A 23,825-nucleotide genomic window follows, 5' to 3' on the forward strand; every position below is an offset into this window, starting at 1 on the left:
CTGGGGAGGGGGGTCTCAGGCCCAGGAAGGGCCTCCTAGGTCACTGAGTGTCCGGCAGGAGGCAGCCCCACGGGACCCTCTGCATGTGACATGTTACATGTGCAATGTGATAGGACCTGGTGTTGTTCTGGGCTGCACTCTGTGGATTCATCATCATTCCACACAAGATACACAGGAAAAATAAGGCTTGACTGGTTTGGTTGCCTCTGAGTGGTATAATTATCGATTTTTTGTTTCTCTATAATTTTATATATTCTGAAAATTATCTCCAAGATGATGCATTGCTAAAAAAAACAACAACAAAATCTCCAAGCCAAGGCACCCTGCCCCCCACTCTGTTCCCCAGAACAGCACATGTCTGGGCTACAGTTTGGGAATGCCAGGGCTTCTGTTCTTGTAGGGCAACTTAGACTGTGCTTCTGGGGTCTTGGTATCTGTTACACAATCTCAGTGGTCCCAGGGCCAGCCACCCTTGTCTCAGGCCCGGGCACTTGGTCATGCCTGGTGGCTCTGCACAACAGCCCAGGGTGGGACCTATCACACACCTCCTCCGTCCCTCAGGTCCTTTCCCCACAATGTTTCCTGGCCTATGAGCTGAAGGGGAGGGGGAGATAAAGGGGACAGAGCCTGGGCTCAGGTGCCCTCCTCTTGCCAAAACCCAGTCCCAGGAGGCTTCAAGGGTCCTGTTCACACATGTCAGAGGGGCAGCTGGAAATGTCGAGCTAGAAAAGCCCAAGCCTGATGTCTTTCAGCAATTTTAATACATTTGAGAATATTTCATAGAACAAAATAAAAAAGTATTGTCAGTCAGCAGAAGCCCATGGTTGAGGGATACAGAAATGTAACTGGCCCTTTTGCAGTAAAGCTTGTGCTTGAAGGGAGAAGAGGCAAAATGACTTCCTGGAGGCTTCAGGTCAAGTGCCACTGGACCAAAAGCACCTCACAGTAGCACTTTTAGGTATGTATGACCATCTAGAATTATCCTATAAAGCCAACATCATAAAAAGAATCCTATTAGAAAAAGCAAAAATCACGCTTCCAGAATCTTCTCACCTGTGGACCCACATGCAAAATGTGGGCAGCCCAGCCAGACACCCCTGCACAGCTTCTTGTCAGAGAGACAGAAATGGGCCTTTAAACAGGTGGGCCTCATCCCGGCACTCCCCGCGGCCACCCTCTGCCCTGTCACTGACCTCATGGCAGCCTTGTGAGCACAGCCCCATGCCTACCAGCATGAGTTGCCAGGGCTGGCTCGCTTGGCTAGGAAGGGACAGATGTGTGAACTGCAGATCCAGGGAAATCTTTTCCTTCACAGAACAAAAAAGCACCCCCCAACACAATAAATAAACAAAAACATGGCCGCAGATCAGACATACTGGGTCCAGACAGGAGCACAGGCTTCCATGAGGGCGAATGAGAGCCAAAGCGGAACTCAGAAAGACCAAGTGGAAAGACACTGAAAAACAATTAGTTCTCACCTAACAGTCCCTCCTGTGACAGCACAGGGCAACTGTCAACAGAACAACAGAAATCAGAATAGAACCTCGTCAGGAAGGTTGAGACAGGTACCATCTCCCAGGGTCTTCCAGTGTGCCCTGGGGCTGGACTCTGCTGACCTCTCCTTCCTTAGCTGAAAATAGGCATTTCACAAAGAGCCTCCAGTTGGGGCAGCAGGTTAGGACCTCTGGGCAGGGCTGATGGGCACTTACCAGCCACCTGACTGTGGGCCAGCAGGCCACATGCACACAACACACAGCCCATTTCACAATAACCACATTCTTCTCTAGGCTACAGACATATCAAGTCCTAGTCAGGAACACCACACTTGAACGCAGAACCCTCGGCCCATGTGTTGGCCGGGCACCTTCTTCACATCCTGTGGTTGGGGCAGTGATCCTGCTTCCACTGGTGGCAACTCTTCCTCATGCTGCTTTGCAGGTGCCAAACACAGCTGTGTTCTAGAAGCAACAGGTCTTGACACTGTTTAAACCAACAGCTACTGTGTTAGGCACACAAGAGATGCAGGCTCCCTGTTCCCAAGAAGGGCTGAGTCCCAGTCTGAGAGTCATCTCACCAGGACACCTCATGATAAGGCTTTGGTTCCGCTGCACAGAAGAGGTGCTGGTGCGGCTGCCTGTCACTCGGAACCTGGAAGGTGGTGTGGCAGGGGACCAACTCCATCGCTGGGCTGCATGTCATGAGCCCTGAAGACATCTGCTGTAGCTGTGTATGCAGTGGCCTCCAAGACCCCCCTTGCAAGGAGAGTTAAGGCACTTCCTTAAATTCTTGCCTAGGAGGATTTCGTCTGAGTGACTCAGAGTGACTTTAAATTACACTGTCTGGGCTGCCTCCAGCTGTTTAGCTTTTTCTCCTGCTATGTCCGACTTCATTTCTGGCTTTCACCAGGCTAATGTCCAGATTTTGTGTTTTAGCTCTACGTTCACGAAACAAATTTAACTTTGGTACCAATAGAACAGGAGCTTTTCCCCCCAATATTGCTCATAAGAAAAAAAAAAAATTTTAACCAGAACTCCTTTTGACCAATTCTTTTGTCCAGAAACCTAATGCCAGAGCTGGGTTTCCAAGCCCCTTCAAGGCTGAAGGACGGGTCGGCAGAGGCGTGACAAGGGGGACCCAGCAGCAAAACCAACCATTCAGCAGCAGCAGACCCTTTGAGCCAGGAACTTGAGTCGCAATCATTTGTTAGCTCAAGTTGCAAACACTTAAATCACACGGGCCAGGACAGCCCTGTCACCCGGAAGCGGTGGCCATCCCACTGCCATGGGATGCACGCCTTGAAACTGAGCCCACGTCCAGGGCCGTGGCCTGTTCACCCAGCCATCTCTGCCAGGTGCCGACTTCCCTGCCCAGTTCTCCCAGGTGACAGAACCTGCGCTGGCAAGGAGTCCAGAAGAGCTGCAGCTAAAGCTTTCACTAACCCCCTGTGAGCTGCCCACATCATTTCACCCCCTTCCCCAAGTTTAGCTGTGCGTGAGCCGTTTTTTACACCCCGCAGCACTAATGTAGTTCAATATTCTCTTCAGAAAAGAAACTCCGCAGCAAACAGCGTGTGTGATGTGCATTGAGCCCACGCCGACCTCTGACCTGACAGGTCATGTACGAGGAGCCCAGTGTGAGCCGTGGGCCACAGACGCCTGAGTTCTCCCAACTCAGAGGCCCCGGCTGAAGGCTCACACGCTGCGGGGCAGCCCAGAGAGTCGCTGAAAGCTTTACGGGGTGCATAGCTAATGGCGTTGGTGTCACTTGGTAATGGGGAGAGTCCTTCTGGTGTGCTCAGGTTTCAAAGTACTTGTAGATTGCTGTCACGTAAAGCATCACGCTTTGCCAATCAGGCCGCTCGGTCCGGACCATTTCATTAATGTCCTGGCGGAGAAGGAAGAGACCTGCTTAGAATCCCAGGTCACCTCTGGGCCCATCCCAACAGGCTCCCCCCACAGCTGGGGTCGGGGGCTTCGACTCTGGGCTAAGCTGGATCATACCCACCAAAGGCCTGGCCAAGATGCCTGCTCCATCGCTACCAAGTGTGCCTGCGAAGTGTCAGCATGGTCCCTGAGCTGCCTGTCTGTGCCTGAGCCCTACCCCAGAGTCCCACACCGGGGTGCCCATGCTCCCGGCCACAGCCCTCCAAGGCTGGCTTTTGTCTTCTTTGGGGCCTTGCTCTCTGCCTACCTCTCTTAAACCCCTCCACATGGTGGCTTCTGAGAGCCCTTCTCACCCTAGTCTCTGTCCTGAGAGAGTCTCTGTGGGCCCAGGGCTCCCAGAACTCAACTTTCCAATGTCCTTCACCATGGCAACCATCTGAAATCATCAAAGACACTGTTCTCTAACTGTATCCTGCAGAATATCAGTGATCTGTGAGATGCCAGCTGATGAAACCCAAGACTTGGATATATGACTAGAAGACCCCAAAAGAGTTTCACTGTTGCTGAAGAACATCCATGACTTTTCAGGGGAGCCATGCTCAAGAGAACCCGTGGAACCATGGGTGAGGGACACAGAACATGTTGCCACAGCCAGCACAATGGAACGGGCCACCCAATGGTGGTATAGAAAAAAGAAAATACGTTTGTTCAATGTAAGATCTTGACTAAAAGCTCTTTAGGGTGGGGAAACGGACAGCTTTTTATATGTTAGTACTTTACATGTGATATAAAATACCCAGCTAACGGGAAACATTTCAATAATGGTAATTTCTCTTTCTCTCTGTACAGCTGAATAGAGGACATATTTCTGTCAATTCAGAAGATACAACTTCTGGGACTTTACATGAACACTCCTGTGGGGTAAATATGAATGTAAACACTTCTTCAAAACCATCCAACGGTTACAAATGAGGGTAAGGGGTGTCCTTGAGTCCCTGACCCAGTCCCATAGGGCTCTTTACTCTGTGGAAATCTCAAGCTGGGCGCCCTGGACAAACACCTCAGTAGAGTTTATATATATAATGAAAGTGTCTCTAGGTGTGGAAGTACTGGCTTTGCATCTGGACGCAGTATTTTCTTCAGAAAGTCAGACATAGTGACAAGGTGAGAGCTCTGACAGAAGCATGTGTGGTTTGAGCTACTGCGGGCACTGAGCAGAGGCCTAATGACCCTGAAATGTGGGCTCTCTACAACTAATTTCTCACACTGTGAGTGGCATTTGCCACAGCACTTGTGAAGCGTGGCATACCTGCTCCACCTCTAAAGTCTCCTTCCTCGAATCGCACTCGCCTCCTCTCCCCCTAGCATGACAAAAGGCAGACAAACCCACAGGAATGCATCTCTGACAATGACATGTTATTGTCATGAGATTCACCTGAAAAAGAAGGTGACTCTAAGGAAGTCAAAGTCGCTGGGGCTGTGGTCAAGATGACTCCACCCACCTCAGGTGCTTCCTCAGGACGCACAAAGCGCCCACAGGACTGAGGTGAAACCCCTGCCGGGGCCCCTCTGGCAGGATGCTCACTCGGCCGGCCAGGGCCTGTGTGGACCCCTGTCTCGCCCAGTAGCCACCCAGGAACTCTCTTAATGAGAAGGAAGCTCTTCCCAACAAAAGAAGGGGTCTGCCAGTGACTCACCAGTGTGGATTTGATGCCGACGCTCTCAGCTGCCTGAAAGGCCAGGGTGAAGTTCCTTCGCTGTAAAAGAAACTGTGTGACTGGAGTGGACAAGCGAGGCCAGGAGGAAGGCAACCTGCACTACCTGTGCTGCCAGGGAAGATGGACAGCCACCTCCACTTGGTGCCAGAACAAACCTACACTGGAGCCCCTGAAGCCCCCACCTACCCTGACCACCCCTCCGCAGGGCCCACCCACTCCTCTGGTGACCGGCTGTAGAGCAATCTCCACAAGCCCCTTCTTTCCTCGCTGTGGAAAAGGGATGCTTCTGACACATCAGCCCTGAGCTGCCTGGACCTGGACCCCAAAAGCTGATCAGAAACACCTGTCAAATGAGCTTCCTCCCCAGGGGAAAATCTTCAAGGGTTATCTGAGGGCAGGAGGGGACCAGAGGAAGGCTCGGGCTTGGGACCTCTCCTAGTGCCCATCTGGACGAGGGTTCTCCCCAACCTGTCTCCAAGCACCTCCCTGAGTGGGACACCCGGACTGCACAGGGATGGTGGGAGGCTGGCCTGGTGTGGTGAGAGCCCTGCCCAGACTGCTCATGCCTTGAGCAGTTCTCCGTGGCCAGTTCTTGGTAAAACCCTCAATTCTAAATATCATCACCCAGGAAGGCTGACAGCTCCCACAGGGAATGTTGTCACTTGGGGAATTCTGAATCCACCAAATGTCCTAGAAAGGTTGGTCAGGGACTGGCTGGCTCAGCACAAATAACTCAATCCCAGAACAAAACTGAGCTGGGATGAGGCCACTGTGAGCCAGCAATGTGACTTGGGTCCTGCCAGTGGAAGGCTCTGCCTCTCCTATGCGGTAAGGACTCCAGGAGCTGGCCATTCCACAGCCGGCCTACCTTATCTTGGCTGTTCAGCTCTTGATATGGAATGTGGGCCGGAAGGTACGTATGCAGGAGAGCACAGAAGGCCAACCCGTCATTCCAACTGCTGCTGAAGTTTGTAATGTCAATATTCTGAAGGAAAAGAAGAAAAACAGGTAAGTAACACACGTTGTGATCTTCTGAGGAGGACGGTGAGGAGAAGAAAGGAGGCCTCAGATGCCACGTGGCCTCCAAATGCCAGGCAGGGGGAGCTTCCGGAGAAAGCACAGAGTGCTAGGGGCCATGTCCCAAGACCAGCAGGTGTCAGTGACTGGCCTTGTAGCAATTCCCCACTCCATCCTATCCACCACCTACAGATTGCTGCCACCTTGGTGGCACACGTTTGAGCCACCTCCTCTTCACGTGAAGAACAGTGGGCACAGGGCACTGTTCTGGCAGTTCTGCAGCATCGTGGGGCCCTGGGGAGCAGAGTTCTACGCTGAGAAGTTATGATTCAGCCTGACCTCCCCTATTAGGGCTCAGGCACAGATTTATAGTACATAAAAACCCCTGTGTTCTGAAGGCATCAACAGCTGCCATCTTGCATTAGGAGACATTGGGAGCTGATTCATGCTGGGGCTGTGTGCGTCCCCACAGCGCTTCTCCCAGATCACCTCGACTTTCTTGTAAGAGGTACCTCATTCCATATTTATAGTATAATTATTTGCAACCATAAAAGTAACATATTCAGAATAGTTGACTATATGGTAACACGATTTGGCTAATGTGTAGCCTTTACCTTTACTTGCGAGAATTCTTTTTTTTTCTTTGAGAGAGAGATAGAGAGAGAGAGAAGAGCATGCTCACTCGAGTGGGGGAGGGGCAGAGGGGCAAGGGGAGGGGCAGAAGGACAAGGAGAGGGGGAGAGGGAGAGAGGGAAGGAGCGGGAGGGAGAGGGAGAGAGAGAGAGGGAAGGAGGGAGGGAGGGGAGGAGAGAGAAAGAGAGAAAAAGAGAATATGAATCTTAAGCAGGCTCCACACTCAGCCCAGAGCCTGACTTGGGACTTAGCCGTGAGATCATGACCTGAGCTAAATCAAGAGTCTGATCCTTGGGGCGCCTGGGTGGCTCAGTCGGTTAAGCGGCCGACTTCGGCTCAGGTCATGATCTCGCGGTCCATGAGTTCGAGCCCCGCGTCGGGCTCTGTGCTGACAGCTCAGAGCCTGGAGCCTGTTTCAGATTCTGTGTCTCCCTCTCTCTGACCCTCCCCGTTCATGCTCTGTCTCTCTCTGTCTCAAAAATAAATAAACGTTAAAAAAAAAAGAGTCTGACCCTTAACCTTCTGAGCTACCCAGGCACCCCATAAGAATCCTTAAAAAAAATTTTTTTTTATTTATTTTTGAGAGAGACAGAGACAGAATACCAGTGGGTTAGGGGCAGAGAGGAAGACACAGAATCCAAAGCAGGCTCCAGGCTCTGAGCTGTCAGCACAGAGCCCGATGCGGGGCTCGAACCCACGAGCTGCGAGATCATGACCTGAGCCGAACTCGGACGCTCACCCGACTGAGCCACCCAGGCGCCCCAAGAATCCTTTTGAAAGTAAAACTCCACAATTAAATTTTGGAAATTCACACACTTTATATAAATGCCACAAACTGAAAAAGCGAGCACTTCCCAAACACCTCTTATTTAAGGTCACACTGTTCTTTCATGCAGACTTCAACTGCATCAAGGGTTAGTTCTTGGGGGGGCTGGGAAAGCCCACATTTTATTATTGAAGGCAAACCACCCGTTCCTGGGTACAGGTTCCTACTCCTTCCTGGGACAAGTGATCACACAATATGAATACCATGTGTACATGTACAGAGTTTTACAAACTTTGCCATCCCTGACCCTGGTTTACAGACTGTTAGGTTCTCACACCGAGTAGGGGAATGGATGAGGGGCAGGTGGGGAGGACAGGACCAGGCCTGGCAACTGGCCCTTCGGGAAAGACAGTCTTAGTCCAGACTCAGCAGCTCTCAGGCAGTTTCCTTACAAAAGCAGCAAGCAATGTGGAAGAGCACAGAGCTGAACTTTTCATAAGCTTTTATCATCCAAGTGAATTCTGGCCCTCGAATGCAGACACCCAGAATGCTGCCCTCTGGGGGCGGGGGGGGGGGGGGGCTTCTACTCAAACATAAGCCGTCAAAAAGGCAGCAGCTCTGTGGGCAATTATTCCAGAGGTCATTTCCCCTCTGTAACCTGATTATTTGGGGCAGCCAGTCACGCTGATCTGGCCTGAAATCATTGTTCATAAACTGTGGTGAGAGAAATTACCAGATTAAAGCACAAAAGGATACAAACCTGCCAAGAGTCACAGGGAAGATCGCAGTAAGCTTTCAGGGCCATCTGACTTGGCCTCAAAGAGTGCACCCGCCCACCCTCCCCCAGTGACTGGGGCCTGACAGGTCTTCCCTGCCTCGGTGCTGCAGTCCCCACACTTCCTGGCCACGAAGACACAGTCCAAATAAGCATGCCTGTCCGGTTTCCGACAGCCCCTCCCCGCCCCCCTCCAGGGGACAATACCAGTCACCACCTCCTTTAAGGGCGCCGTGCAACCAGTGGTGTCTGACAGTTACTGCTGAGCCGCCACAGCAAACGTGCCACTTTCATCTCACATGAATCTCAGGAAGCAGCCAGCCAAGGGGCGCCAGCACCATCTGGGAGGAAACTGGAAGTAGGGAAGGGAAATGACCTGTCCAAGGTGCTGGGCTGGTAGCAGGGAGGATTGAGTGTCAGTTTAATTCTATCACCCGGGAGCAGTTTTAGATAAGGAGGCTGGGGCGCAAGGAGGCCCAGGTCCCAGAGCTGATCTATGTGGTTATTCAAACTCAGGCCTGTCCAAAGCCCATCCACACTCCAGAAATCAGACTAGATCTCATGACAAGTGCCTTGATCAAAGACCCGAGGGCACGGAGTATCACTGTGTGGAAAGCATGGCGAGAAGCTTCTTAATGACTGTCCAAGGCCTGTGGGAGGCCAACAGCAACATGTGGCTGCTAAGGACTCCCAACCCTTGCCCCCAGAGGTCACATTCATTTCTGGAGGAAAACAAATCTCTACTTCCTGCTGCCACAGCCCCCTCTTCCAGCTCCTGAAAGTCAGGCGTCTGGCAGAGCTGCCTACGTGCCTGGCTTCCCAGCACCTCCAGAGGAAACTGCTGCGCTCCAGCTCCCCAGCTGTGGGAACCCCAGCCTTCGCCAGCTTCCTCAACACAAACCCAACCTCAAACCTGGAACCTCCAGGCAGAGCAGCGACTTCATTTACAAAACATGCCAAAGATATTTAAACAATGAGGAAACAATGGCTTCTTGAGTTTCAGGGCAGGGGGTGCTAACTTTGAAGTACCTGACTACCAAACTTCCAAATCAAAACAAAGTCCAAACCCAGGCAGGCTGGCAGGTGTCACTGTCCCCGCCAGCTGGAGGCGAGCCAGGCTAGGCGCTGTACCCAGCAGGGACACTGAGGCCAACATGCAGGAAACCCAAGTGAGACTTTCAAATGCCCTGTCCCCGTCCTTCTATCTCCTACCCCCTCCAGAGAGACCCTGGGGGAAAATGAGGCCAGTGCTTCAAAGGAAATGGAGAAAAGCCTAAAATCTGAGAAAGCAGGCCTCAGGCAAGGCTGCCATCACCCCATGCCACCATGGCTGTGCTGGGCCTGCACCCTCTGCTCCCAATCTCACTGCTTATTCATTTAAAAACAAATTTTTTTTAACGTTTATTTATTTTTGAGAGAGAGACAGAGAGCATGAGCAGGGGAGGGGCAGAGAGAGAGGGAGACACACCATCTAAAGCAGGTTTCATGCTCCAGAGTTGTCAGCACAGAGCCTGACGCAGGGCTCAAACTGAGATCATGAGCTGAGTTTAAGTCAGATACTTAACTGACTGAGCCAGGCGCCCTTCTGCTTGTTCGTTTTTGATGTTCAGGGCTGGGATATCAATCTACTGTGAAATAATGCAGACTGAACATGGAAAAGTCTATAAACAATGAAGCTGGTTCTCTGAGGCTGAAAAGGGTGCTAGAAAATCCAGATGGGAAGACAGGAAAGTTCTGCTGGCTTCCTCTCTGGAGCTCTTAATTTTGAGGCTATTAATTTAGGCTTAAGAAGCCACCTCGTCACAAAGTTATCTGTAACAGCCTTAGGACTTTCACAGATATACTTTTTGGCATGTTTATTTCACAAAGGATGTCTAGGAATGGACCTTCTATTTTCAAAAAGTGGCATTTTCAGTGCATAAGGGAAGTCCTTGACTGTAAAACCTAAGTGTACTTCTCCCTGGACAGAAGGGCCATTTACACCTTACAGATTACCACAGGGGCTGCGGTAGGATCAAGGGCCTTCCCCCGCTGGATGTGCCCTGACTCCTACATGGATGGCTTCTTCAGCAGGCCAGCCAATACCTATAAAATGAACTATTCTTAAAGCCCAAAGCATGATGTTTTCAGGGAATACACATACCAATGCTTTTCTTACTGTTCACTATTCACAGGTACTGATAATAACAAGCTCTCTAAGAAGGAAACAGTTTTCTTTTTCTTTTTAAAAATTTTTTAATTTTTAATTTTAGAGACAGAGAGAGCACAAGTGGAGGAGAGAGGCAGAAGGAGAGAGAGAGAATCTTAAGCAGGGACTTGATCCCACGATCCTGGGATCAAGACCTGAGCCAAAATCAAGAGCTGGACTCTCAACTGACTGAGCCACCCAGGTGCTCCCAATTTTGTTTTTAAAAGAGACACAGAAGTAGTAATTACAAAAATAGAGACATACAGTAGTAATTATAATGCAAGTTTCTTTAACAAAAATTTTTTTAACGTTTATTCATTTTTAATTAATTTTTTTTAATGTTTATTATTTATTTTTGAGAGTGAGACAACATGAGCAGGGAAGTAGCAGAGAAAGAGGGAGACACAGACTCTGAAGCAGGTTCCAGGCTCAGCACAGAGCCTGACACAGGCTCAGACCCACGAACCGTGATACCATGACCTGAGCCAAGTCAGACGCTTAACCGACTGAGCCACCCAGGCGCCCCCAATGTTTATTCATTTTTGAGAGACAAAGAGAGAGAGCACAAGCAGAAAAAGGGAGAGAGAGGGAGACACAGAATCTGAAGCAGGCTCCAGGCTCTGAGCGGTCAGCACAGAGCCTGACGCAGGACCCCAACCCACGAACTGTGAGATCATGACCTGAGCCGAACGAAGTCAGACACTCAACCAACTGAGCCACTCAGGTGCCCCTATAATGCAAGTTTCTACTTAATGAATTCAGATTTTGCATTCAGTTTTCAGGTCAATTCAGGACTTTTCTACTTTTCTAGAGAAGTCTATGTTTGGATTAGGCGGACAAAAACGAGAGGCTTATGATACGTGCCAGAACAAAAGTTCAGGAAAGCATTCAGCACAGACTCAAATGAGGCACTTTGTCGCATTTTCTCCCACAGCCGCACGTCCTCCCATCGAGGAAATGTCCACTAAGAGATCTGATGGGGCAGATGGACGTGGCCTGCTTCACAGGCCCATCTGTTGTCCTTTTCACTATCATAAAAATTCAGACCAGACACCTAACACCCTCACGCCCCTCCATAGGATTGGCTGGGTGATTCCCACTCATTCAATTCTTGACCTGGGCCAGAAGCCCTCTCCTACTCCTGTGACTTAGATATGATGCTGTCCTTTGTCTGTGGCCTTCAGGTAGCCCCACTTTGGTGTGTGTTTATATGCACTGAGAGTTGAGCGGTGGAGTAAGAGAGCAAAAAAATTACACAAAATCTCCACAGAAAAAAATTAAAAAGTGTCATAAAACATCTTAAAATGTTTTAATTGGTCTGAAGCTTAATTAAGGGCCATAAAATACACCCCCAAATTCCACATGTTCTTTAAATAGTTATTAAGGTTCTGATCTATTTAAGGAAATGCCACTTTTATGGGCACAGGGCAAAAAGCCAAATACCATGATTCATCTCTCTGCTCACATCAATTTCCTTATGCCCGTCTCAACTGTGGAAGAGTGGGATCACAGCCAAACACAGACAGAGAGGCCAGGTCCTTCCTGCGACTGAAGATGCTGGGAATGCTACCTGCTGGGGGTCACAGCCCAGCCTTCAGGAGACACAAGTGAATTACAAACAAAACCAACCCTGCCCAAGGTGCCTCAGCCCCAGGCCATGGGTCAAGTTCTGGAGGGTGTGTGGAAACCTGAGAGAGGCAGGCAGGAGAGGGTACCTTTAAATATGTGGTATGGTAGGGGGATGTGAGGTCTAAATAGCATGAGGCTCTTGATCTTGGGGTCGTGAGTTCAAGCCCCACACTGGGTGTAGAGATTACTTAAAAATAAAAACTTAAACAAACAAATAAATAAAATAGAGGGAAAAAACATCAAGAGACAGTATTTACCATTGCTGGTAGTGTTAAACACGGAGGCCTCAGAAGACTCTGGATGTAACCAGCAAAAGCCTGCTTGGTGCCCAGGGCTGCCATGGTGTGAACTGGCAGGCCCACTCTGGCTGCAGATCTAAGGGAGGTGTCCTGGGGACCTTAGTGCTTTCTCCTTTTTGAAGGAGAGCTAAGCTCTCTCTGCTCCAGGTCAGAGAAGGAGAGGGGAAGGGAGGGGAGGGGAGGGAAGGAGGGCAGCATATATCCATGAGGCTTGCTCACCATGGAGTCCAGTGTTGGGACTACGTGGTAAAGAGGGAGGAAGGAAGGAACCAGCAACCCTGAAGACAGGGCCCTGCAGCTCGTGCCACTTGTCAGGGAGGGGCTTCTAATAAGGACCTTTGATCTTCACTGTGCATCAGAATCACGTGCAAGGCCTTTCCAAGGCCACATGTTCAGCTCTACCCCAGAGAGGCTGACCCAGTTGTCTGGACGTTATTTTCGTTAAAGGTCCCCAGATCACCTGAGTCAGGACCACTGATCTAAAGACTGACAGCGGTGGAAGTGCAGTGGATGGGAACATTTAAAGGTGAAATCCGGGAGTTCATGATGATGCTCACAGAAGCACACCCAGCCCAGCTTGGAAACCACTCACAGTCTTGAGGGCTGGGAAACCAAGGGAGAGGATCAAGCACCGGATGGAACTTCCCCGACCAAACTGGATGTCAAAGCAATTAAACAGCTGATGAAAGAGTTTGTGAAGAGGAATTCCAAAGAAGCAGGAGTGACTGACAGAAATGGAATGGTACCATTTGGCAACAGTGATGATGAGTGGCCAGGACCATCTCAGAAACACAGAGCCAGTCCTGCTCTGCTCTATCTGAAAGGGCAGGACACAACTCCACAACTGAGGTGTTTCTGCCAAAACCTGGAACCGGAATCAGATCTAACCTGTAGTTCTATTTTCCAGCTTATATTAGGGAGAGCAGCACAGGGATGTAGTCAGCAAAACCTAAAATGTAGAACTCTATAGAATACATGATCCACTTCCCTCAAGAGGACAAACTGAAAGGAAAAAAAACGGGGGTGAATTTTACGATTAAAATAGACTTAAAAGAGGTATGTTATCCAAATGCAACGTGTGAACCTTATCTGGATCTTATTTGTAACAAATCAATGAAAAAAAACCATGATTCAATCGGGAAGTTTAAACTAAATGTGAGAGGGCATTAAATGACTGGGAGTTGTTCTGGAAACCTCCAGGTGGGGGTGGAGAGTGCAAGGACCATGTGCAATGACTTGTGTCCAGGGGGCATGTGCACAGGGTCACTTTGCCACTCTCATTACTGTAGTGGGTATTTGAAAATTTCCACAAAAAGACAAACCAACCTACAACTCAACAACTCAGCTAAAAGATAAATAACCCAACTGCCCAAATGCAAAATCGAGCAAAGGATCTGAACAGATATTTACCCAAAGAAGACAGATGAATGGCCAACAACACATAAGAAGACACTCAACTCCATTCGGCAGCAGGGAAATGCAAATCAAAACTACCAAGAGCTACCACTTCATAGCCAATAGAACACATGTCATTTTACAAAACAGAATAACAGGGGCATCTGGGTGGCTCAGTCGGTTGGGCGTCCAACTCTTGGTTTCAGCTTAGGTCACGATCTCACGGTTTCATGGGTCCAGGCCCGTGTTGGCCTCTGTACTGGCAGCGCAGAGCCTGCTTTGGGTTCTTTCTCCCTCCCCCAGTCGCACTGTCTCTGTCTCTCTCAAAATAAATGAATTAAAAAAAAATTGAATAACAAGTGCTGGTGAGGATGTAAAGAAATGAGAATTGTACACTGCTGATGGGAATGGAAAATGATGTAGCTGCTGTGGTAGTTCCTCAATAAGTTACACATATAATTATCAGATAACCTGGCAGTTCCACTCTAGTATCCACATAAAAGTGAAAACAGGCATGGAAATTAATACCTGCCCAGGAATGTTCACAGCAGCATTATTCACAATAGCCAAAATGTGGAAACAACCAACCAACAAAAGTCTACCAACAGAAAAATAAACACAATGTGGTATATCCATACAACGGAAATTTTTGAGTCATAAAAAAATGAAGTACTGGGACACCTGGGTGGCTCAGTCGGTTAAGCGTCCAACTTCAGTTCAGGTCATGATCTCACAGTCTGTGAGTTTGAGCTCCGCTTTGGGCTCTGTGCTGACAGCTCGGAGCCTGGATCCTGCTTCCGATTCTGTGTCTCCCTCTCTCTCTGTTCCTCCCCCACCTGCACTCTGTCTCTCTCTCTCTCTCTCCTCTCTCCTCAAAAATAAAGATAAAAAAATTTTTTTAAAAAGTGAAGTACTGACACGTTACAACACGGATAAATCTTGAAACATTCTGCTAGGTGAAAGCTAGACACAAAGGCCGCATATTGTAGGACTCCATTTATACTCAACATCCAACTTACTGAGATTCAGAGAAAGCAGATTAGTGGCTGTCAGGGCGTGGGAATAGGGAGTGACTGCTAATGGATATGGGGATTTCCATTTGGGGGTGAGGAAAAGTTCTGGAACCCCACACAGTGGTGATGGTTGCATAACACTGTGAATGTACTTAATGCCCCTGAACTGTGGACTTAAAAATGGCTGGAACGGGAAAATTTTAGGTTATGTCTGTTTTACCACAGTAAAAACAACAACAAAAACAAAACAAAACAAACAAAAAACAAACTCAACCCCCCCCCCCCAAAAAAAAAACTGGCGAATGGTCTGAAGTAGTTCATGCTCAATAAACTCTATACACCAAGTAGATCTCATAAGCAACTAACTTATCCTAGAGCGTTCACTGGGAAGTCACGTTTCTTAAATATGATTCAAAGTAGGTTTTATGGGAACTTTTACAGCCCTACTTAAAAAATTTTCTTAAAAACAAGTAGTTGAACACAGAAGGCAGGGTATCAACCTGTTCCCTTCACCACCAGGATAAATAAGCAACTATGGTAACTAGAAAGGAAGCTGATCTATCATTCTCTGTATGGCTGTTCCAAAGTCAAGGGAGGGAAACTGCCATGATTCTGTGGGTGAGACAGCTACATTTAACCACAATGATGTTGCTCAAAGTAGCAAGCACATTTCTAGGATACAGCTCCAACTGTATCGAAGCTTCACAAAAACAAAATCTAGTATAATAATAACATTTTGGGCTATATAAATTGTTTCAGTCAAATGAACCAATTTTGGGGGAACAATTCAGAATAAGTTAGCAAATGTCATCCTAAGAGATGGGAGTAATATCCCCACATTTCCCATAAACTCCTTCAAAGGGAGACTTTTTGTGGAGGAACACACAGGAACCAAGATACCTGCTTTTTGAAAATTCAGGAAAATTGCCACTAGGAAGGGACGGTAGGCAGGAGCCGCTGACTAGGTCCTACTTGTCCTGGGCATATTATGAGCAGTCTTATGAGCAGCTTAGGAATCAGTCCTGCCTTTTCTAGATTTAGTTTAGCTTTGGCAGAGGTTATTACTCATCAAAATGCAATTTGAACTAAAGGAGACACACACAGAAATCCTCAAGCAACATTTACCATGGTGTGTGCTCTGGGGAAGGGCTTGCTTGGCAAAGGAGGAGAGAAGCTTCATCTCCTCATCCTAACCTTCCCAACGGCTTCCCTGAGAATTCTTGTGTTTGAGAGGAAGAAAATGAGGCATTCCACAATATCTTTGGGATAGCCTCCTTTAGTCTATCCTTAGGACAAGTGCTACCAATTTTGTACTCAGGCTCTGAAACAGACAGATGCAGGGCAATCTGGGTAGTGAAGGCTGCCCAATGTAAGAAGCCATGGCTCACACCAAAACCCTGTTCAAATGCCTTCTCTGAGAAAAGGCTCTTCAGAACCTTCTGGTGACAGAACGGAAGCTCTTTACCTTGCAAGCCTGACTGCTCCTCCATTTTAAGTCTTAAGAAATTCTTTACACTGATTTGAAAGCCACAGCTCTTATAGATCATCACTGAAGAGAGAGTGGTGTGACAGGATACCATGGGTTTTAGAATCCCACAGACCTGGGCTTTGAATGTCAGGGCCACTTCCTACTACTAGCTAGCTACAAGACTGGGGGAGCATAATTTACCTCAGAGAGTCTCCATTCTCTCATATACAAAATGGGAAAGATACACAATTATGAGGATTTAATAAGACAGAGTCTATGAGGTACACAGAACAGCTCCCTCTGCTAGAGTTTGGCATATCCCGTCCCCTTCTCCCACCTCCCCCAAGATGGTGCTGATTCCACCTTCTAAACCACAAATAAGCATAAGACAAGAGACTCTGTCCCCACCCCAGGAAAATCCCCGGAGTACCAGAAGCCAGCCACACTGGTTCCGAGCCCCTCTCTTCTAGTTCACACCCTGGGACTTCAGGACACCTACCATCTGGGCCAGGGAATATCTGATGGCTCTGTGACAATCACATGGACTTCTGTCACGCGTCTCCCCTGTGCCTACTGCAAATAGATAGCACTTACATGACTTTGTTTCCCTCTCTCGGGAGTGTTCTTTGCCAAGCACTGAACTCAAAAGCTAGCACCCTCTTCAGGCACTCCACAAAGGTTTGCTGAATAACATGCTTGTTTAAGAAAACTGAGTGGGGCTGAGAAAGAAAAAAAGAAAACTCTGAGGAAAAGCAGAGAAATTCAAGGGAAAAAAAAATCCAGAGTATCGGAAAGCTTCAGTATAGAGGTAGGTCTTAAAAAAAAAAAAATGCTTCAGGGGCGCCTGGGTGGCTCAGTCAGTTGATCATCCAACTCTTGATTTTGGCTCGGGTCATGAGCTCCAGGATGGAGCTCACATCAGGCTCTGGGCTGAGTGTGGAGCCTGCTTAAGATTCTCTCTTCTCCCTCCGCCCCTTCCTGCTCTCTCAGAAAAAAAAAAAAAAGCTTCAGCTTCTAAACATGAGGGCTGCTAGAAGACAGCACTTATAAAGCATAAAGGACAGATACAAAGTATACCTAGACTCATCCAAACACCTTAAATTTGAAAAATGTGATTTGTGCAAAAAAGGATACTACTACACAGAGACTACAGGATACTATTAATTCCATGCAGAGCAAAGATTCAGACCGCTGCATTCATGGCAAGCCCCAGTTAGGACGTTGCCCATCTGGACATACTGTTATCCTCCCGGTGAGTACCGAGCACTCACATTTCAGGGAGCACTCACGTTCAGGTGCACCTTCTGATGCAAGCCCAGACAGAATGTGAGCCTAGAAGGACTACTGACCTTCCTTGGCACAGCACTTCCCTTTCTGAAATCATAGGGCACATATCTGGTCTGACCCAGGACACTGAAGTACAAGGCAGCCTGGATGTGAAGTGGCTATGGTAGTGCAGCAGCTTGGGAAGGAAATGATCTCAGGAAAGAATTGCTCCATATGGTGTGCCCACCTTAAGATGAACTTATCTTACTGCTTACAGCAGGAACGGTTCTTCTAAATCTGTCAGGGATTTGTTTCTACACCTATAAGGTACCATTTTGGCAGAAGGAAAATGGCAAAATGTCCAAAAACAGGTATCACACCTGTGGAACCACTCTCTTGTAACCCTAACTCAATGGTTTACTTACCTTCCCATTGGTGCAGTAAATGTGAAGGAAATGGTGAAACGCTTTACACTCTGAACCAGATACAACCAGATACCACCAGTGGAAGAAAATGACGGTGTTGTCACAGGGGAGGGGATGAGCCTGAATTCCACTGGGACCCTGTGTGTGGCACTTTACTCCTGACCCCATACTTATTTTTCTGGTTTTGCTTTGCATGCAAGTTGGTTACAGGCACTTTTTGTGGGTGTCTTGGTAAAAAACACTAATTAGGATGTAGCCAAATAGAGAGGGTTGAGGGTCCTAAGGAGGGATACGATGCAGCAGAAGTATAAAGGCCACTCAAAACTGGATTCTACACAGAACAGTCATGAATGCTTATGATTACAAATCTGAGTCATAAAAAAGGTTACAATTATGCCCAGGAAACGGCATACTTTTTAAAGGCCTGTAAATACTATTATGTCTCAGAAATAATTTTGAGAGTTTCTTGAGGGCAAAGGTCATGCTCTAGACTGCATCATATCCTTCCTTGTATTTAATGACCATTCTAGCTGTGCCTAGGCACATCACTGAAGAAGATACATGGATGTCAAATACGCACACAGAAAGATGCTCAACAGCACTGGTTCCCAGGCAATAGGAAAATTAAAACCATGAGGAGATATCACCACACAGTTATCAGAACGGCTGGAGGCTGACCACACAGTCTCGGTGAAGATGTACAGGAACTGGAACTCTTGTGCACTGATGGTGCAGCCACTTTGGAAGACAGTCTGGTGGCTTCTTAAAAAATGACACCGGGCCTCTGGGTGGCTCAGCTGGTTGAACGTCCGACTTCAACTCAGGTTACGATCTCACAGTTTGGGAATTTGAGCCCCACATCAGGCTCACTGCTGTCAGTGCAGAGCCTGTTACAGATCCTATGTCCCCCCTCACTCTCTGCCCCTCCCCCACTCACACTCTCTCTCAAAAATAAACATTAAAAAAAAAGTAACACCTACACCAACCACATGGTCTAGCCAACCCACTTTCAGATGCTGACACAAAGACCTGCACACGAATGCCCACAAGAGCCTCACTTATAAGCAATAGCTGGAAACAATCCAATGTCTGGCAACAGCTGAATGGATAAACAAATGGTGATATGTCCATGAAACAGACTTGCTCTTCAGAACAAAAAAAGGAAGTGAATTATTGATACACACAGTATTGAATAAATCTCACAATCATTATGCTAAGGATAATGCCAAGTGAAAGAAGCCAGAACTCTCCCCAAATTGTACACGCTATGATCCCATTTATACAAAATTATAAAAAATGCAAACACTATACAGTGACAGCAGACCGTGGTCGCCTGGGGATTGTGGAGGAGGCAGGGAAAGGCAGGATGAAGGGGATACAAAGAGGCATAAGGAATCTTCTGTGGAGATCGATATGCTTACCATGTGTGGGGACGGTTTCACAGGCATAGGTATGTCAAAACTCAAACTGTAAACCTTAAACATGTGCGATTTATTATGTGTCAATTCTACCTCAATGCATCCTTTTTTTTTTTTAATGTTTATTTTTGAGAGAAAGAGAAAGCACTAGCAGGGGAGAAGCAGAGAGAGAGAGAGAGAGAGAGAGAGAGAGAGAATCCTAAGCAGGCTCCAAGTTGACAGTGCAGAGCTGGCCCAATGCGGGGCTCGATCTCACAAACAGTGACAAGATCATGATCTGAGCCGAAATCAAGAGTTGGACACTTAACCGACTGAACCACCCAGGCGCCTCAATGCATCTGTTTTTCTAAAGCAATCTCAGGGCCACAAACACATTTAGGTGGTGCCTAGGTTCTCTCCATTAAAAAAAAAAAATTGTTTTTTTAATGTTTATTTATTTTTGAGAGAGAGAGAGAGAGAGAGAGAGAGAGAAAGAGCTAGTGGGGGAGGGACAGAGAGAGAGGGAGACACAGAATCAGAAGCAGGCTCCAGGCTCCGAGCTGTCAGCACAGAGCCCGATGCGGGCCCTGAACCCACCAACTGTGAGATCATGACCTGAGCCGAAGTCGGTCACCTAGCCAATTGAGCCACCCAGGTGTCCCAGTTCTCTCCATTTTTAAGCCTTTTCTTTATCCCCAGTGTTTCAGAGTGCTGTAACTGAATGTAGTCTGGGGTTAAACCACAGTATGACCAGATACAATCCAAGTGACTCTGCTACAAGACACCCTGGGCCAGCTCTGAGAAGGCAGAGTCATGTCCTTGAGTTCTCAAGGCTCTAGGTAATTTGCTACACATGACTGTAGAGACAAATGCAATTCAGCTTTCATAAGGTAGACTTCTTTGCCAGACTGTCACTACTCTACCCAGGTTCCCTCTTACCTGTGAGGCAATGTTTTTAAAAATACCATTATAGGGGCACCTGGGTGGCTCAGTCAGTTAAGCATTCGACTCTTGATTTCAGCTCAGGTCATGATCTCACGGTTCATGGGTTCAAGCTTCACATCAGTCTCTGTGCTGACAGCATGGGAGCCTGCTTAGGATTCTCTGTCTCCCTCTTTCCCTCTCTCTCTCTCTCTTAAATAAGTAAACAAAACATTAAAAAATATAAGGTTCTGCCAGGTTAGTGTCACATTATTAGGTTCTCTACTTAAATAAAAGACAACAGCACATTGGATTTTTCAAAAAAGGCCATAGCACTATATCTGACCCTAAATCTTTTCCAGAACTTTACTGCATCCCATCAAGGGGCAGAATCTATCTCCCTTCCCCTTACAATTGGGCAGGCCTTTGTGACTGCCTTGGCAGATAGAATGTGACAGAAGAGATGCTACATGACTCCCAAGACTAGGTCATAAAAAGTGAGGGGACTTCTGCCCATCTCTCTCTTGGGACATTTACCCTGGAACACAGCCAGGAGGCTGTGAGGAAGCCCAGTCCACATGGAGAGGCTGCAATGTGGGCTTCTAGTCCTGACCCAGGGAAAATCTCGGCAACCATCAGCCACCAGAAACGAGAGCGGGAGCCTCAGATGAAATTGAAGGGAGCAGAGATGAGCCGTCCCCACTAAGCCCCATCCAAACTGTAGATTTATGAGCTAAATAAATGTCATCATTATTTTAAGCTATTAACTTTTGGGGTGGTGACTGTTATATAGCAGTAGGTAACCAGACCATCCTCCTTTCTCCTGGATCTAAAGAGCCTATTTGGAAAATAGTTTGTCTTTTCCTCCTCCTTCCAGTATCTAATGGTTAATTACCCTTTCCATAATTATGTATCGTGAGGCAGCAAACAGAGCATCTTTATAAATTACCTGCTTCTACAAACAGAGAGGTCACCCTAAATTTCCTGAATGACCTTGGGCTAAACTCATTTGTGAAAAGCCAGAGCATCATGTATATAATAAAATTAACCTGTCAAATTTCAACTCCTCTGTAGACTTCATATTGTTATGTTGGCATCATCCAAAGTGAATGAACACACACACACACACACACACACACACACACACACACACACACACACACTTTCTCATGATGTAAGGCAGTAAAGGACTGCTGAGATGATGCATAAAGATTATTTGACGCAGATAATTTAATGATTCTGCTTTTAGCAAAATAATTAAGCAGCTTTTGAAAATGTCACTTACCTGATTTCTCCTGTATTTCTCAGTATTCCTCATAAGAAAAATGCCCATTTACTAGAATTTTAGTGAAGAGCCTGGGACCCTGCTGGGGAGGCAGGATAGTTAGCAGAAACAGCCTGAGGCTGGGTGTTTGGAGGCCCAGGTGAATGATCTCAGGCAAGTCTGCCATTTCTCTGATTTGCAGTTTCCTCACCTGAGAAGTAGAACCTCCTGTCTGCGTAATTCCTAGGGGTTATCTCAAGACCAATGTTCTCCAACTTCTAAGAGTGGAATTTTGGCTGCTCATTCAGATTAAGTACTTCAACTTTTATCTAAGCAAATGAACTCCTGAGACAATTGTATTACAGCTAACCAAGAGCACTGGCAATCAAACCATGTTCCTACTTCCAGCAGGTTTCCATTATGGATGGGAGTTAAATGGGGAAAGAATGAGGGGAAGAGAAACGGAGCCCCGAGTTATGGAGAACAACAGGCCTCTAGGGCTCTGTTCAAAGTCCTCAGGTCCCTCTGGCCTCTAGCACTTCCACAGTCCCATTCTGTTGATGAAGTCATAACAAGTACACGTGAGGGGGCTGTCAGCCAGCTGGGGTGGGGGAAGGGGGGGTAAATATGATTGAGTAGTGTCACCTACCATGCATGAAAACCCTGATCAAACTAATGTATGGTAATGGTATTAAGCAATTAATTAAAAAAAAAAATTTACAGACTTGACATTTCTGGAAATAGATGTTAACGGTTGCTATCAAATTATGTTTAAACAGAATGTAAGAAGTACATTGTGATTCTGGGAAAACTTTGTTTCCCAGCTGCTATGTTTGGCATTAAAAGGAATCCCCTGAAAACAGGAAGCCATTCTTTCACTCCGCTGTGACCATGAGGCCACCCGCCTAACCTCCACTGTGTGCAGCAGAGGACACAGGCCTGCAAAGAGCTCAGAGATGTGAGCTCTTTGTAGACATGTGAACTTCACACTGGGCCACCACAAGCTTTCTGGACATGAGGGCAGAGAATGACGAGGCTGTGGCAGTGTGAATGGCTTCACTGGAGAGAATGAGTGGTATATGGAATCCACATGACGACTGAGTGGGACTACAAATCTGCCATTCCTTTTCCCTTTGTTCAAGTATTTTTAACCCCTGGAACAGTGATATTTACAAACAATAAGATTTCTGCATGGAAACTTAGCTTCCATCCAAACTGACAATGTAAAACAGAAAAAAAAAAAATTTAGACTTTCAACCTAGATTCAATTCAGAACAAAACTCTTATCTGCTGCCTGCACCTTTCTTATTTTTTTAACTCTGGGAAGTCATTCCTGTGACCTAAGATTCCAGTTATAGAAGAGGAAATGAAACCATCTAAGCTTTGCTTTGACAATCAGGAATTCCGAATGTATTATTTTAACTGCACTCTATCTACTGGCAGAACTCCCAGCTCTCCTGACCTCTCCCATTCCACCCTCTCTGCCTCAGTCCTAACTTGAACCACAAAGAGAGGATGCTAGGAAAGTGGAAGGAGAAGACAGGGAAGAAGGACTGGGGGAAGAGGCACTCCACTCCGTAATGTTTCTGTGTGAGAGACTGAAGACCACTCCGAAAAGAAGGGGAGTATCAGTGGAAACACCATTCCACCCTCAGAGTTGAACAGACAAGGGGCAGGGGGACCATGTGTGTAGGGTATGCTTCTCTATTCCCTGCCCCAGGATGCAGTGAACAAGAAGAGGAATCACAAGAAACCTGAGCTTTGGGGGCCAGTATATTCAAGTAAGGAAAGCTACCTTTATCCGGAGAATTCACTCACCCCACAAGTTTCAGAGTGCTGGAAATGCACAGTGGCCCAAGGGAAGGTGGCAAATGCCAGGTGCCTGGGCTACCCAGGTAGACACTAGCAAGTATCATATAAACACTTCATAAATTTATTAAGAGAACTTCTTTTTCTCCTACTTGTCTATACCCTGTCTAATATTTCAAAGGAAGCTATGGGGGACTGAGCTATTTTTATCTGTCCATTAGTTCTTACTCTACTGACTCTTCAATTCATGGGGACACACAATTCTAGGAGAAGAAAGGGTAAGTACTCCTTTGTTATTGTTGCTTAGTGAAAGAGAGTCGAGGGGAAAAGAAATACAAAAAGGAAGCATGTGAGGAAACTGCCAGCTGTGGTGGGGCAGAGATTGACAATTCCTCTCTCTAAAAAACAAATATAAAACTGGACAAAATTGTCAAAAATAATAATTTCAGCATTCTGGAA

At 47.2% G+C, this 23,825-nt stretch overlaps 1 protein-coding gene across 3 annotated transcripts in view; it reads right to left on the reverse strand.

Annotated features, from left to right (window-relative positions):
* Positions 1-742: 742 nt before the first annotated feature.
* SPECC1L (sperm antigen with calponin homology and coiled-coil domains 1 like) overlaps positions 743-23,825 on the reverse strand; it is a 140,493-nt gene continuing 117,410 nt past the window's right edge. For all 3 annotated transcript variants that reach the window (XM_019467095.2, XM_053902143.1, XM_053902144.1), the window contains 3 exons: positions 5,970-6,086; positions 5,081-5,140; positions 743-3,384 (listed from right to left, as the gene is read on the reverse strand). In XM_019467095.2, the coding sequence (XP_019322640.2) occupies positions 3,295-3,384; positions 5,081-5,140; positions 5,970-6,086 (267 nt within the window). In that variant the 3' untranslated portion in view covers positions 743-3,294. The remainder of the gene's footprint in view (positions 3,385-5,080; positions 5,141-5,969; positions 6,087-23,825) is intronic.

Source organism: Panthera pardus, unplaced genomic scaffold (assembly GCF_024362965.1).
Source record: "Panthera pardus isolate Hobbes unplaced genomic scaffold, ASM2436296v1 HiC_scaffold_15, whole genome shotgun sequence".
In the NCBI taxonomy this organism is placed as follows: Eukaryota; Metazoa; Chordata; class Mammalia; order Carnivora; family Felidae; genus Panthera; species Panthera pardus.